The 15,795-nt window shown below is 59.1% G+C and overlaps 1 protein-coding gene across 1 annotated transcript; it reads left to right on the top strand.

Moving 5' to 3' along the window:
* Nucleotides 1–8,605: 8,605 nt before the first annotated feature.
* CRABP1 (cellular retinoic acid binding protein 1) lies at nucleotides 8,606–14,661 on the top strand. The gene is made up of 4 exons (XM_039216564.1): nucleotides 8,606–8,725; nucleotides 9,205–9,383; nucleotides 11,220–11,333; nucleotides 14,373–14,661. Exons 1-4 carry the CDS (start codon nucleotides 8,656–8,658, stop codon nucleotides 14,421–14,423), a joined length of 414 nt encoding a protein of 137 aa, XP_039072495.1. The 5' UTR covers nucleotides 8,606–8,655; the 3' UTR covers nucleotides 14,424–14,661.
* The last annotated feature ends 1,134 nt before the right edge of the window (nucleotides 14,662–15,795 follow it).

A 15,795-nucleotide genomic window follows, 5' to 3' on the forward strand; every position in this document is an offset into this window, starting at 1 on the left:
TGTGTGTGTGTGTGTGTGTGTGTACTCACAGGACAGCGGTACAGGATGATGCATGCACGTGTGTGTGTACTCATAGGACAGCGGTACAGGATGATGCATGTGCATGTGTGTGTGTGTGTGTGTGTGTGTACTCACAGGACAGCAGTACAGGATGATGCATGCATGCATGAATACTCAGAGGACAGCGGTATAGGATGGATGAACACACACTCGTGTGTGTGAATACTCATGGAGCACTTGCTCCCACGCTGGTACTTGGTAAAAGCCAAGAACTGTAAACTACTTGTGTGTGTTCCTCTGCGGGACTCCAAGGCCGTCAGGGCCGCTGCAGCCCTGGTGACGCCCGCCAGTCAGGTACCCCTCGCACTCCATCAGCCTAGTAGAAGCTGACCCAGCAGGGCAGGTGGCGCCCCGCCCCGGCCTCCCCAGGAATCCAGCTCTTCTTTGTGCTGTTCTGCTGACTGCCAGATTCTCCCAGCAGTGGCCCCAGCGCCCCCGCCCAGAGCTGTCCTGAAGACCCCCACAGGGACCCTCTCCAGAGCCCCCAGCTTCGGGGACTGAACTCTGACCCCCATTCTTCCAGCATGAATTCAGCCTGCCTGAGGGCATGGGGCCAGGCCAGCCTCCAGGCAAAAGTAGCAAAGCTCAGCAGAAAGGCTGGGACAGGGACGCAGGTCAGTGGCCTGGGGGGAGCTGCCAACACGGGGTCTGCAAAGGCGGGAGCCGCCAGCCGGAGAACAAAGGGGTCTTGGAGAGAGGGCCCAGGCCCCAGCTCCTGCTTCGGAGACATCTGCATCAGGGTGGAAACTCCAGGAACTGGCCATACCCCCGAGGCAACGGGAGCCAGCTGATGAGAGCCACCCAGGCCTGGCCTCTGCGGTTCCTGGACCCCAAGGTGCCTGACCCTGAGGTGTCCGCAGAGAGTGTCTCGCGGATTTGCCGTACTGGGGCCAAAGGGGGCCTGTTATTTCCTGTCCAGAGGCCCTGTGCTCTTCGTCTGCTGCGGGAACCCTGTTCACCCTGCAGAGCTCCGCGCATGTATAATGTCACCCGCTCTGGGAAGTTCAGACACCCCAGAAGCTAGATGTCCTCCCCTGGGCCCCTGAAGCGGCCCTGTCCCTTCACAGCACTGACCACGCAGTCATCCCAGGGCCGCGTCCACTCACGCCTGGACGCCAGGCCAGGCCCACAGTGTTTCTCCAGAAACACTCGGTGCGTGACCCCATCCACCCGGGGATCTTACATTCCAACAGCCTTTCTGCTCCAGAGACTCAAGGATCAGTATTTCCAACCAACACAAAAGGGGGACCCTGACTGTGAGCACACGTGTGAACGTGCCACGTACACGCAGGGCACCCTGGGAATGTGCCAGAATCCACAGACGTGAGATCGACGGTGTGTCACTGTCGTCAGCCAGGAAGTCACTTCGGCCTGCCCGTCAGTGCCAGCTGAGCCTCCTTGGCCGAGCAGTGAGGGCCTAGGGCTTGAGTCCCCTCTGGCCCGCAGGGAGGAGCGCTGCCAGCCTCCTAGGCCGCGTGCCAGCCCAGGCCCCTCCGGCCTCCCGCTGCCCCAGCAGGCCTCCCCTCTGAAGCCTAAGACACCCCCAAATCCACATGTTGTGGCCCATGTTGCCCCACAGCATCACCCCATGCCAGGCTGGCTCTCTACCCCCGAGCCCTGCCTATGGCACCTGGCTTCTGCACCCCGGAGGACGCCTTCCAGAATGTTCCGGCCTGCTGTCGCCCGAAATTTCATACTCTTGCGCAGTCCCGTCCAAATGTCCCTAGGAACCTCAGAACTCACACACGCAAGGTGGAGCGCAGCAACTCTCCCCCGAAATCACCTACCTGGGTGAGCGCTCTGGGCCGCCTCCACGCTAGACCCCCAGCGACAGCGACAGCGACACCGAGCCTCCTCCTCCCACCTCCAGGCACCCGGCCCTGCCGCTCTCACCCGACCCTCCCCCAACTGCAGCCCATTGATCTGCCGACCCAGCTGTGAGCTCCCCACAGGCCTGCGCCTGGGCTCCCTGACGGCCCCGCGCCGGCCTCTCTGGATGGCAGTTGCAGCGGGGAGATGGCAATGTTTGCGGCTCCTCCCATGGGAAGTGAAAACTGGTGTCTCCTTCTACTACTACTGGCTCATGTTGGATATAAGCCTGATGGTGTTGACCAGGCCTCGCAATATTCCATATCAGACCCATATTCTGAACACAGATACCCCATAAGGAAAAGCATATTTCTGCCTTTGCAAGAGAGATTTTAGATGAAAGCTCTATGGATGATTGTCAAAAGGCTCTTCCTATGGGCCTTGCAGATCCAAGACTTAAGGGGTTAAGAACACAAGAATTACAAATGAGCATGGCCCCGAGACAAAGAGCCTATTTTGGGGTTAAGAGCAGAACACAGCTACTACATACATCTTTGCTAATTGGTAGAGCATAGCAGTCCCTTCCTCAAGGCCTGCATTCCACAAACCCCCTCCCTGACACTGGCAGCTGGGATGAGGACAGATAAGAGTAGCTAACACATAACCCCAGGTGCAAAACTGACAATTTAGGGCCCCCATGTTAGTTTCCACAAATAAACCAATTCAGAAACATTTATCTTCTTGAGGGCCAGACAGAATAACTCCTAGCTTATCTATATACGATTTAACTTGTATGTTATGCTGTTTCTCACTATGAACATTCTGTTAATTGATATCACAAAAGGCCTCCCATTGTAAGAAATTCCTTTCTATGACTTCATCTTGTTGCTGAACCTTAAAATAAAGACACCAAAACCGACAGGACAGAGACGCCTGCCTGGTGATCAGAAAGAATCCCAGGGCATCTCTCACTCTCTCTCTCCATCCTTCAGGGACCCTGGACCTGCCGGAGCCGGTGCGGCCGCCGACAGGCCCCCCAGAGACATGGGTGCAGGGTGCAGTCTGACCAACGCACTGCCTCCTCACAAAGCCTCCTATGGTGCCCGTCGCCTACCCCCCCCCCCGCGGCCTTCGTGCCCGCCCACCCCTCCCGTGTCTCCCGTCGCCCCCCCACCCCCCGCCCCCCGTGAATCGCCGGAAGCTGGTTCTGCAGGAGGCTGCACAGATGCGGGCTTTAGGCCCCGGAGCCCGAGGCGCACGCCTGGGATCCCTCCTGCGCATCAGCATCTGAACGTGGCTCCCTCATTCTCCTGACCCTTCGTGCCGCCTGGCGGCCCCAGGGTACACACTCTCCAACCCCACTGGATGCACAGGCCCCAAACCCTGGCTCTCACTGCCTGTTGTCCTCTGTCTCCCCGCGTCCGTCCGCTCACCGACCCACCACCGCGCCTTCCCACCTCCCCTCTGCCAGCTGGGGTCCAGGAGCCGGGCCTTCCCAGGCCGAGCTTCTGTGCAGCCCCCTCACCTCGTCAGTTCCCAGAAGGTGCTCTTCTGAGGTTCTGCCAGGGGCCCCGCCTCCCACCACCCCCACCTCTGGGGAGGGGCCCAGGTCCCAGGGCCAGGGGCAGGACGGGGCTCAGACAGCTTCTGCCCCCGGCCCCCTGCCTCCCTCCTGCTCAGGGCAAATACCTGGCCCTGCATTCCCGCCCCCCCCCCCCCCCCCCCCCCCCGACCACCTGTGTCCTGTGTCTCTGTTCCACGGCTCCGGCCTCTCCCAGCTTCCCTCTGGTCTCTGCCTTTGGAGACTGTAAACAGCCAGCCTCTTCCACCCAACATGCAAAGAACCCCCAGCTTGTCCTCGGATGCTGCCTGCCCGCATAGCCTCCTCTCCCCCCCTCACCTGTACAACCCTGCTTTCTCTGCTTCCAGTCTCCCTCTCTCCACCCTGGACTCAAGCCCCCGCGGCCCTCCCTCAGACCCCGCCCGGCTACAGGAACGGCTCGGCCCCAGCCACCAAGACCGCCTGGCTGCTCGCTCTAGGGGACACGTGGTGGCCCTTGTCTCCAGGAACCTCTCGGAGCCGATGGTTCTGTGGGCGCATCCCTCCTCTCACAGAAGACTGAACCACTGGCTGTCAGCCGCTAGGACGTCACGCGCGGTGCCCCGGCCGCTGGCACGTCACGCGCTGGCTTCACCCCTGCTTCCGTGGCCCCCCTGCTCCCTCTGCCCCCAAGCGCTAAGAGCCTCTTTCCCAGCCTTTGCTCTTCTCAAGCTGCCTGCCCCCCCCCCGGCATCTCGCGTGCACTCCTGTCCTCACCGGGGGTCACGGATGACCCCCACACCCCGGCTCAGCTCGGACTCTCCCCTGAACTCCCGGACCGCACTGCCCACGGGGTCCTAGGTGCCTCGGACAACTCGGACCCAACTCATCCCGAACAGACCTCATCTCGGGCCCCGGAGCTCCCCGTGGCGGCAGATGAGGCACCAGTGCACAATCTAGAAAGCGAGAGTCACCTTGGGCTCTTGTCCCCACCTCCCCTCGCCGGCCAGGTGCCGCCGGTCACGCAACGGTGCAGGGCCCACCAGGCTCTCCAGAAGAATTACCTGGAAGGCTTGCCAAACACAGCTTCCTGGGCACCCCCCCGGACTTACTGAATCCAGCTCTCCAGGGGAGAATTCCGGAGCCTGAATTTCTAGAAGGCTCTCCCAAGTTGTTGTGATACCTGGTGTTGACAACACTGTTCGCTCTGCCACCCCTTCCCGCCTCCTTCGCCGACCGCACCACGGCTGGCTGCGCTGGCGTTCAGTGCCCCGCGGCCTGGCACCTCCCGTGCACCCTGGACACAGGCTGGGGCAGCTCCACGAACAGGCAACGGGACCGCAGCTCTCCTCGGCTCAAACCCTTCCACGGGCCTTCACCCTGGGAACGCTGCTTTGTGGCCCCTGGGCTTCCGCTCACCTCCTGTCGCCCCCGCCTCGCCCCCTTCAGACTACGCGCTCCGGCCACGCAGGGCCACACGTGGCCTCCCAAACTCACGCACTGTTTCACGGCTCCTGCCTCAACACCCGTGGTTCTTTCTGATCACGGCCGTGGGTGGGCCCTTCGTCCTGCCCCAAACCAGGGTGCCCGCCTGCCTCTGGGGCACCATCAGCCCACGCGGTGATCACACAAGGTTTGGGACCCCTCCCCCAGGTAAACATTGGGGCCCTCAGACAGGACCCGGATCTTCAGCGGTCACTACTCCCAGATCTGAGCCCAGCTCCCAGCTCGGAGAGGCGGTTGGCAAGAGGCAGCGAACAGAAGAGGGAAGCCAGAGAAGGAACGAGGGACGGCACGGGGAGACCCCGCCAGCCTGCGGCGAGGCCCCGGCCGCGAGCTGGCTCCCCACCCAGGGGGACATGAGCGGGTCCTGAGGCCAGGTCCACAGAGGCACCACGGCGCTCTCCCTGCCCTCTTCACTCCGGGCTCCCCAGGCCCAGTGACAGGAGCCTCCCCGTGGCCCCTGATGGGGTTTGGGCTCCTAAGAAGTCCTAGCCCCTCCAGTGTGTCCTGGCCACCTCCAAACGTGACGACTAAGCACCGTAGGCTCACAGGGACTCGGGAGCCCTTCACCCAGAAGCTCAGCTGGCTCTGCCCTCCCGACTCCCGGACCTGCTCCCGTCCTTGGTGCCTGGACGATGCACCATTGTCTTCCCGACTCTGCAGCCCCAGCTGGAGGGTGCAACCCTCCCCCTGCCCCCCGGCCCCCTCCCCTATTCTTTCGCCACGACCTCCTCCCCCCTTCTCCTCCCCCCTTCGCCTACTCACGGCCTCTGCGGTAAGTCCTTCCAGGCTCGTGCACACCTCACCCACGGCCCTGACCACCCTCAGGGGCTTTCCCTACCGTCCTGACTCCCAACTCTGCTGCCCCCCAGCCCCTCCGCAGCCCATCCCCAGCCCTGGTCTTAAGATGTCAGAAGCCTAGGGGCACCTGGGTGGCTCAGTCAGTTGACCATCTGATTCTGGTTTTTTTTTTTTTAATATTTATTTATTTTTGAGAGGTGGGGGAGGGGCAGAAAGAGAGGGAGACACAGAATCCAAAGCAGGCTCCAGGCTCCGAGCTGTCAGCACAGGGCCCGACGCGGGGCTCGAACCCATGAACCAGGAGATCACGACCTGAGCTGGAGTTGGGATTCTCTCTTTCCCTCTCTCTCTGCCCCTCCCCTGCTGTGTATGCTCTCCTCTCTCAAAATAAATAAATAAACATTGAAAAAAGATGGTAGGGTGCCTGGGTGGCTCAGTCAGTTGAGCGTCCAACTCTTGATCTTGGTTCAGGTCACGATCTCACTGTTTGTGGGTTTGAGCCCTGCGTCGGGCTCTGTGTTGACAGCATGGAGCCTGCTTGAGGTTCTCTCTCTCTCTCTCTCTCTCTCTCTCTCCCTTTTCTTTCTCTGCCCCTCCCCTGCTCACGTGCTCTCTCTAAATAAAAATAAACAAACAAACAAACTTTAAAAATATATATATATATTTTTAAATGTTTTTTATTTATTTCTTGGAGAGAGAGAGTGAGACAGCGTGAGCAGGGGAGGGTCAGAGAGAGAGGGAGTCACAGACTCTGAAACAGGCTGCAGGCTCTGAGCTGGCAGTCAGCACAGAGCCCGACGCGGGGCTCGAACCCACGAACCGCGAGATCATGACCTAAGCGAAAGTCGGACGCTCAACCGACTAAGCCACCCAGGCGCCCCTAAAAATATATTTTAGAAAAAGATGTCAGCACGGGCGCCTGGGTGGCTTAGTTGGTTTTAGAAAAAGATGTCAGCACGGGCGCCTGGGTGGCTTAGTCGGTTGAGCGTCCGACTTTCGCTTAGGTCATGATCTCGCGGTTCGTGGGTTCGAGCCCCGCGTCGGGCTCTGTGCTGACTGCCAGCTCAGAGCCTGGAGCCTGTTTCAGTCTGTGACTCCCTCTCTCTCTGACCCTCCCCTGCTCACGCTGTCTCACTCTCTCTCTCCTAGAAATAATAAAAAATAAAAAAAAATAAAAAGATGTCAGCAGCCTTGCTGGGGAGTAGTGTTGGATGGGGGGGCTTGCATTAGCTGGGTGGCATCCCTGTTTGGCCCCCTCACGATAGAGACACCAGAGCCTCTGTGAAGTGAGTTTGATTCTGTAGCAGCCGTATCCTCTGCCTCCCACACTCAGGATCAGCTACATAATTTGTGGATCCCACTGCAAAATAAAAATGCAGGATACAGTGTCCAAAAATGATTCAGAATTTCAAGATGGCAATTGCAGAGCACTGAATCCAGCACCAGGCCCCTCTAAGCAGGGGGGCCTGTGCGATTGCACACACCTCACACCAGTAAGGCCAGCCCTGCCCACATCTCTTGCCAGCCAGGAATGGTCTCTCTCCCGTCTCTTACCCTCAGTGCGTTTCTAAGACAGCTCTGCAGGGCCTCAGGGCAGGAACCCCATCCCCGGCCACCTCCAGACGTCCAGAGCCTGTTCAGCAGGCAGTGAGCATAGATTCCTGCAGCCCCCGGGGGCCCTCTCCCCACTTCCTCAGGGCCATATAACACATACCCTCCTCCAGTCAGTGCTTATTTATGGAACCCCACCCGGCTGAGCTTGAGCAAGAGAAGACAGGCTGATGAACACTGTAGGGGCTGTTTCCCGCAGGATGAACACTTGAACAAGAATGAAACTGAACAAGGATCCTGTGGGTTGAGAGAAAAATCATCATATCTGATTGGGAAACTGAATATCACAAAAGAGACGGCATGAAGACGGACTTTGGTGAACCGGCAAGATTTTAGTAACCTGGAGAGGGAAAGGGCATTTTGGGGGGAGGGTGCAGTGTGGGCAGAGTCTCGCATGTGGGAAGATGCATAGCTGCTTCTAGAATCCTAGTTGTGCGGCCTGGCTAAGGCACAGGGATGACGGAGCAGTGGACACAGACCGAAAGGAAAGCTGGGGGTCAGCCGTGGAGGCTCACAGGGTGACGGTGAAGCGTCTGTACCCTCTTAATGGCCACACTAACGGGGACTGAAGCATGGTGCATATTTGGGAGCAAAGGGAGAAGGGGGACTTCCTTCGTAGAGTGCAGAGCCACACTCTGGGCAGGACAGCCTGCTCCTGCCCAGGGCTCAGGAGCGCATTCTGTCCAGCCCTGGGGACCCAGTCCATGCCCTGGGCGCGCCGAGGACCCGCAACCCCGCGCGACCCTGGGTTCCCAGCAGGGCCCTGGCCGTGGTCGTGCGGCTGGGCCTTACCCACCACTCGCTCCCATTGGTCCCGCGCCACTGTGTGTGTCTGGGGTGCAGAACAGGATCCCGCACTGGAGCGCATACCCCGAAGGCATGACCGGGAGTGGGGAGGGCACGGCTCCCAACCCTGACAGCCCCACCACCCACTTTATTTCAACTCTATTTTAGGGTTATCCTCAGACATGCAGAAAAGTAGAGGGGATGATGCAATGCTTCCCCACGTCCCCACGACCCAGCTGCGGCGACTGTCCGCTCCGGGGCCAGGGCTGTACCATCTGACGCGCCCCCGTGCCCACCCCCAGCTGCAGGAGAGCGGGCGCCGGGCGCGCAGCACCGCGACCCGGGTGCCCACCGCTGCGGGAGGCCCCGCGGCCCGGGAGCCGGGGGCGGGGGCGGGGCCGGGGGCGGGCCGGGGGCGGGGCGGGGGCGGGGGGCGCCCTCCCCGGGACTCCGGGCGCGCGGGCCGGGCGCCGCGCGTCAGTCTCCGCCCTGCAGCCGAGCCCGCCGCGCCGTCCGCGCCCGCAGCCCGCAGCCGCAGCCGCGCCATGCCCAACTTCGCCGGCACCTGGAAGATGCGCAGCAGCGAGAATTTCGACGAGCTGCTCAAGGCGCTGGGTACGCGGGCGCGGCCGGTGCGCGCCTGGGGGCGGGAGAGGCCGCGAGGGGTCCCGGGCCCGCGGGGGCTGGCTCTGGGACCGGCCCGGGCAGCAGGGAGCCCCCGGGGCGAGGGCTCGGGGAGCGGCGAGGGCACCCCGGGAGCCGCGCGCTCCGCGAACCAGCGCTGGAGGCTGGGCGCCTTTCCCGACGGTTCGGCCTCGTCTCGTGCCGGATCCGCGCACTGGGAGACCCTCGCCGGAGGCCTAGGGAGTGGGGGTGGGGGGTCAGGGACTTTAAATTGGGAGACTCGGTGTGAGGCCAGGCCCTGCCACCAATTCACCGTGCTGCTCGGGGAAAGCCGCGTCCCCTCCCTGAGCCTCAGTTTCCCATCTCGGAAATCTGGGCGAGGGGTGGGGGAGGGGTGGTTAGAGGGTTTGGGAGGGGCCGGGCCGGGCCTGGGTCCCGAGCCCGCGGCGCAGCCCTGTCTCCCCGCGCAGGTGTGAACGCCATGCTGCGGAAGGTGGCGGTGGCGGCCGCGTCCAAGCCGCACGTGGAGATCCGCCAGGACGGGGATCAGTTCTACATCAAGACTTCCACCACCGTGCGCACCACCGAGATCAACTTCAAGGTCGGAGAAGGCTTCGAGGAGGAGACTGTGGACGGACGCAAGTGCAGGGTGAGGCCCGGGAGCCGGCGGCCTTCCCGGATCCGCCGCCGGCCCCCTCCCCCCCCCCGCCCGGCCCCGGCCCCGGCCCCGGCCCCGGCCCCCCGACCCGGCCGCGCAACCTGTGGCGCGCCTCCCTTGCAGCGCGCGCACCGGCGGTCTGCAGGGGGGGTTTGTGCGCGCGGGCTGCCCCGGGCTCGGAGAGGGTCGGTCCCCACCCCTCCCCACCCCGGGGCCTGCCCTGCCGCGCTCACGGATCCCGGGCGGCGGCGTCCGCGGCGGGTGCGGGCGCGGGTGCGGGTGCGGGTGCGGGTCGCGCCGGGAGCCGGCGCAGAGGCGGCTGCAGGGGCCGCGGGGCTGGGTGCGCCGCCGCCACGTCTCCGGTAGCAGGTGGAGCGGCAGCGCTCGCATCCTGCCCCCGGGTCCCCGGGCCCCAGGGGACGCTCCGGATCCAGCCTCGGCGGTCTTGTGGGGCAGCACCCCTCCTTCCAGCCTGCTTTCTTAAAGGAAAGGCGGGATCCTCCCAAAAGCAAGGCAGACTCAGGCGGGGAGAAGCGCCTTCTTAGTCCTCCAGGGCAAGACTTTTGTATTTCTAGGTATATTGGACCCAGGGATGAACCAGTGGACCGAAGCGAGCGGTTGTACATTCCTTTTTTCAGATGGGCAAAAATTGCATTTGATTGATCTCTGGGATAGAGTGGGAGGAGAGATGGGAAAAAAAGTCGCTGCTACCACTTCTTTAAAAAGTGAAAAATGTCTCCCTCCTATTCCAGTGGGGGGGGGCGGGGAAGGAAAACTAATACATTGGAGAAGGTGAGAAATTGATTTTCACCTTTCCTGAGTGGGACTACCTGGGCATTGGGTTGGGAGAAGGACACAGAGACACAGCCCCCAGGAGGTAACCCACAGGACACATTTGGCCCCCAGAATTGGCGTGGCCAGAAAGCGATGTCTGGGCAAGGAGCTGGCAGGACCTGAGCCTCTGGTCACTGCACTGTTTGTAAAAAACAAAAGAGTGTGTGGGCATAGTAAGAGTGAAGGTCTGGGAGTCCCCGGGAGAAGGCCTGGCAGTCGTCAGGGCTCAGTTGGGGACATCCACTGGTGGCTACTGCCAGATTCTGATAAAAAAATCAAAGGCTCCCGCGACAGCCTGGAAAGTGGGGCTTTTTGTTCCCCACGTTCGAGTTAGAAAGTGAGTATGTGCACATTGTGTCCCCCCCATCCCAGCTGTAGAGCACTTTGCTTTGTGCAGACCTGGGGAGACTGCCGGGCATCCCCCTTTAACCTCCCACGTGATTTAATGTTCCTAGAGGGAGGTAACCTGGAGAGTGGTTTAGCAGAGCGGTCTGTGTGCTGCCTCTGATGAGTGCAGACAGAAAAGAAGATGTCGTTCCAGAAGCTGCAGGGAAGAGGGCTCCCGACCTGCTCACGCTGGGTGTGGTTTAAATATGGTGTCTCATCGCTTCTAAAATTTTATAGTCCTGATGTGCAAGTTCTCGTCGTTAATATCCCAGTTGGTTGAAGGGCTAGTCCGTTTTGACATAAATGAATCCCTCCGTGCTCTCATGTTATTCCTGGAGATGGAAAGCACGGTTCGGACTGTGTGTGCGTGTGCGCGCGTGCACGCGCTCGCGTGGGTGTGGAATACAAGGTATTTTTATACCCCAGGAGATCCGTGGCCAGCCCTCTGGATCCGGACTCCACCGGGTGCAGTGCAGGGCTCTGTGCCCCTGCCGATAGGGACCATGTGTTGCTTCTCTTCACCGCGGCGACTCTGGTGTTCATTGTTGTCTCTGCTCCCGCTGCCAGGACCATAATTAATGTCACTAACGGTTTTCCCGCCCGCAGAGTTTAGCCACTTGGGAGAATGAGAACAAGATCTACTGCACGCAAACTCTCCTCGAGGGGGACGGCCCGAAAACCTACTGGACCCGCGAGCTGGCCAACGACGAGCTCATCCTGGTGAGGCGCTTGGGCCCTAGAGCGAGCTCCCAGTCCCCAGATGATGCCCACCCTAGGCTGTGAGAAAGCCGTCCTCCTTCACCCGAGAAGGAGGTGCCCTGGGTTCACATGTGAGCGGAAAGCCTGAGGTGACAGTTTAAGTCAGAGGAAATCATCGTTATGTGGTGGGAGGAGCGCGGCTGGGGGCAGCGCAGGGCTGCTGCGAGCGCAGCGGCCACCCTGCGCATCCCCATGGCGACGTGGTGGCTCTCTCCGAGCCAGAGTGCTTGGGCTCTGGGAGCTCGCCGGGTATTTCACTCTGCAGAAGAGTGTTTTTCTTCCCCCTCTTCATTCCCCATTTTGATGCCAGGGAAAGATTTCAGGAATTGTAGCACTAGCACTGGGAGCCTTAGAGAGCATTTTTACCCCTAGACTTAGACTTAGCACCTGCATTGGCCTCGGGGAGCCCCGCACGTCAGGCTAATTCAGGGAGTGTCCAAGTGTAAGTGGAATGTGGTGTGGAGGTGGGGGGGTCCTTTAGAACTAGAAAGGGTGGGCTCTATCTTAAAGGTATTCAGATTAAAACATTTTAAACATTCTTGGCCACACAAAACGTACCTGGTGAGGCCAAGTTAGAAACCCCCACAGTTTAATCACACACCTCCTCCTCCTTTATTTTTGGTGTCGGGGCAAAGGAAGACAGGGAGGACAGGGCAAAGTTCATGTCACTGTCCCTTTATGTTTCAGAAAAGACCAAGCTTTCCCCGAAACAATTCCACTCCCCCACCGTCACCGCCCCCCCCATTCAAACAAAAAGGAAATGATATCCTTTGTTCTCCATCAGGCATATTGTTACCATCTTCCCTCTAAGACAGATCGCCTGCCCCATCTTAGTGACTATCACCCTGCAGTGTTGGGTAAGGAGCCAGCAGAGTGGGACAGCCACCCTGTGTGACCTGGGTGTGGTCCTTCCCTTCCCAAGCTGTAGAATGAGGCCTTACACTAACATGTGACCCCTGGGGTTGCTCTCAGCCCTGAAATTGCATGTTAATCCCATGTCTGCTATTTTATAGAGCAGGTACTGGCTTCCTTTGTAACCTGGTTAATGCTGTTTCCAGGGAAGGAACACTTGATGGGGTTGGGGGCAGCGATCTGAGCCTGGCACATGGGCATTAGGAGAAAAAGGCACAAAAGGTTCATTGGTACCAGAGTCAGCAAAGATCTCCGAGTTCTGGAGCACGGCTGAGGGTCGGCTTGCTGCACAAGACAGCGTGATTTTATTGACCTTGTAACATCCAAGCGGCCAGAACACCGCATGCACGGTCTGCTGGAAGGACTCCAGCACCCCCACCCCCGCCCCTCTCCTCTGCGGCCTTCTCTGGCTCAGCAGACGAGCATGAGCCTCAGAGGGAGCATGAATTCTTGGCATCTGAGACCTGAAATATGGGCTTTTGTTTCAAGGCTTGTTATCATTAATAAACCAAAATGCAGGGAGATGCTGTCTCTTTAACAAGAGGCAAATTATCCTAGTTAAGTTGAAATAAGCTTTCCCAGTGCCAACAGTAAATTGTCCCCTGGGGGTGTAAGCTGCCTTCTGTGAAACAGTATCTTCCCTAAAACCACTCTGGAACATTCTAGAGTTTCTTTCAGCAACCTTTCAACATGGCTGCAGGCTGAGGACTTCCCAGATGTGGTTGGAAATGGGATTTTCTTCTTGCATCATGAGGCCCCTTGTTGGCCTGGGTGAGGTGTCAGATACTAGGGTGGTTACAGACATGGACAGAGTCAGACCCCCAAACGTGCCATGGCCGTAGAGCTGAAAGGTTGGCACATCTAGAGGTGAATTTCAGTGGGACCTCTGCCCTCCTTCCCCGGACAGAACTGTCTGCAGACGGAGAAAGTGTCCAGAGCAGGGACAGCTGTGCCTGTGTGACCAGGTGCCCCTACTCGGGAAAGAAGTTGGTGATGGGCATTTGCTTCCTTAGTGTCACTCATAACTGCTGTTTCTCTGAAACACGTGGGGATAATGTCTTAGCATGTGTTCCCCGAGATGGGCCCAGGCAAGACCCGAAGGTCCTCGGCCTCTCTGGGGCCTCAGGCCTCTCTGAGAACCTGAGAGATAGGGACCCCCCACCCAGAAAGGTGTACATCTGCAGACATGCCCACGTTAGGTCTTCAGACTGGAGAATTTTTGTTTTTTGGTTTTGTTTGTTAAACAAACGTACTGCTTTCCATTCCAACTGCTTGTGAGAGCCCAGGAAGCAGGCCTGTGAATAACTGCTAGTGTGGGGGAGAGTTAAGATAGCTTACTTATGGGCGATACCGTCTCGGGTCAGAAGAAAAATCTTCTCCGTCTGGGGAATGATTCGTGCCCTCTCTATAACAAACAGATAAACAAACAAAGAGCCATAGAATTTTAGCTGGAAAGAGCCTTTCGGATCATCTTGTTCTATTCACCCCTCCCTTCCACTCCGAACCAGCAAGGGAGGCAGGGGCATGCGTGCCGTGCCCCGCATGCCCCGCCCTGCGCTGCAGAGCTGGGTCTGGAAGCCGGTGCTGTGTCTTTGCGGCTCAGACCGGTTGTCAGCTCGCAGGTCACTGAGTGCGGGCAGCCACTTGCTGGAAGCTTCTTCATACTCTCCAATACTGTTCCGTCTGGCTGTCCCCCCCACACCCCCGGCCTTGGCTCCAGCTGCCCAGGCCGCTTGCTCTCCTGAGAAGAGACGGAGCCACCTCTGAAACATCCAGTGTGACTTCTCCCCCCTTTCAGTTTAATTTTTAAAACCAAAACATTCTTAAGTCAGCATTCACAGGCTCCAGAAACAAAGGAAAATTGCATATAATTCTACACCCCAGCTGCCTCTCTGCCGGCATGGAGCTTAAGGAAGAAAAAAAAAGGGGAAAAAAAGACCTTAGCAGTTAGCAAGAGCACATGGCACAGGAAATTGAATGTCTGTTACAAAGAGTTTTTAACAGGGCAGTATGCGGCCTTATTAGCGATATGCTTTAAACGGTTTCGCACAGGCATCTGCTCTGATGGCTTTTCCTTCTTTTCTGCAGACGTTTGGCGCCGACGACGTGGTCTGCACGAGGATTTACGTTCGGGAGTGAAGGTGGCCGGCTTCCCGCTGCTTTGGGGGTGGGGTGCATGTTCCCTGAGAAATGTCATAGATCTGAGCAGCCAGTGGGCCTTCCCTTACCCCATATGTACGTAGGTGACCCCGTTTTCCCTGTGACAGTGTGGTAGTGTTTCCCCCGGGGCCTCCGTGCCTCTGAGTCCCTGGCGCTCCGTAGTTTGCTGTCGCGTGGTTTGTCAGTCATTAAACTGGCTCGCCGCATTTCAAGGCTTTTCCTGTCCCTGAACTGCCTCCTCAGTTTCAGCACGGGTTCCCTGCCGTCCCCAGCGCTGCGCTGTCCTGCGGCGGTTTCAGCTGCAGCCGCTGCCTGGCCCGTGCCGCTGCGGACGGCAGGGGCGGCAAGCCCGGCCCCTCCAGCGGGATCGGGATGCCGGTCCAGGTGTGCTGGGACCTCAGTGTCGTTTTCTAATTGGGTTAGTCTGTATATTGGCGGCTCCCAGCAGGAAAAGGAGAGCACATTCAAAAGGTTAACTGAGGGGAACTCGGAATAAAGGGACTGTTTACACAGGCGCCCACTGGGCCGGATGAAGAGAATCAACAAAAGACAGGGCAGCACGGAGACTAGAAATAGGGGAGCCGTTACCCCCCTGCGCCTGGGATAGAGGGGTCCCAGACCAGAAGAGCTATGGCCTGGGAGGGAGCACCACGCAGGAGCTGTGGCAGTGCGCAGAGGGATGGAGCCACTGCCCAACCACGGCCCCGGTGTATGTGGGTAGGAGGGGGCTGGGGGGTCGAGGGTTCAGCCTGGCTTGGAACTAGGGGGTTAAGTATCCTGACCTCCCAGCTTTCAACCTCTGACCTACTTGTGCTGCCCACTGGCCAAACACAAGTGGAACCTGGGGTGGTGAGGTGCTGTCCTCAAGAGTCCCCCTCCCAGGAGGGAGCCAGGCACAGAACGGATCCGAATATGTAGGTGGACAATACTCCACAGCTGCCAACACTTACATTTTAAAATCAGATTTCACGTAACACTCTGGATTTCTATTTCCTGAAGAGAAATTTGGGAAAACCTGGCATTCGTGAACCGACATTCCTGCCGGGTAACAGCTGGCAGCTTCCCCCCTTTTACGTAGAACTTGCACTGTCCACGTCCCCGCGGACTCTGCCGTCATCCCTGCCCTCGGTACCTTGCTTTCCTGGCTTCCTGGGCATCTCGCCTTGCTGTTCTCGGTGGGGGTTCTTGGCAGAGCCAGGCCAGAGTTAGCTGACCAACAGTGCTCAGGTATGGATGAGGCCAGGTGACCCCCAAAGAGCTCACATTCCCATAAGGCAGACCCCTAAGGCCCAGGAGCCACTGCCTGAGCGTAAATGAGCACGTTTCCCTAAATCCTCGCATCTCCGAAGTC

The sequence above is a fragment of the Hyaena hyaena genome, unplaced genomic scaffold (assembly GCF_003009895.1).
Source record: "Hyaena hyaena isolate Hyena2069 unplaced genomic scaffold, ASM300989v1 scaffold_13, whole genome shotgun sequence".
In the NCBI taxonomy this organism is placed as follows: Eukaryota; Metazoa; Chordata; class Mammalia; order Carnivora; family Hyaenidae; genus Hyaena; species Hyaena hyaena.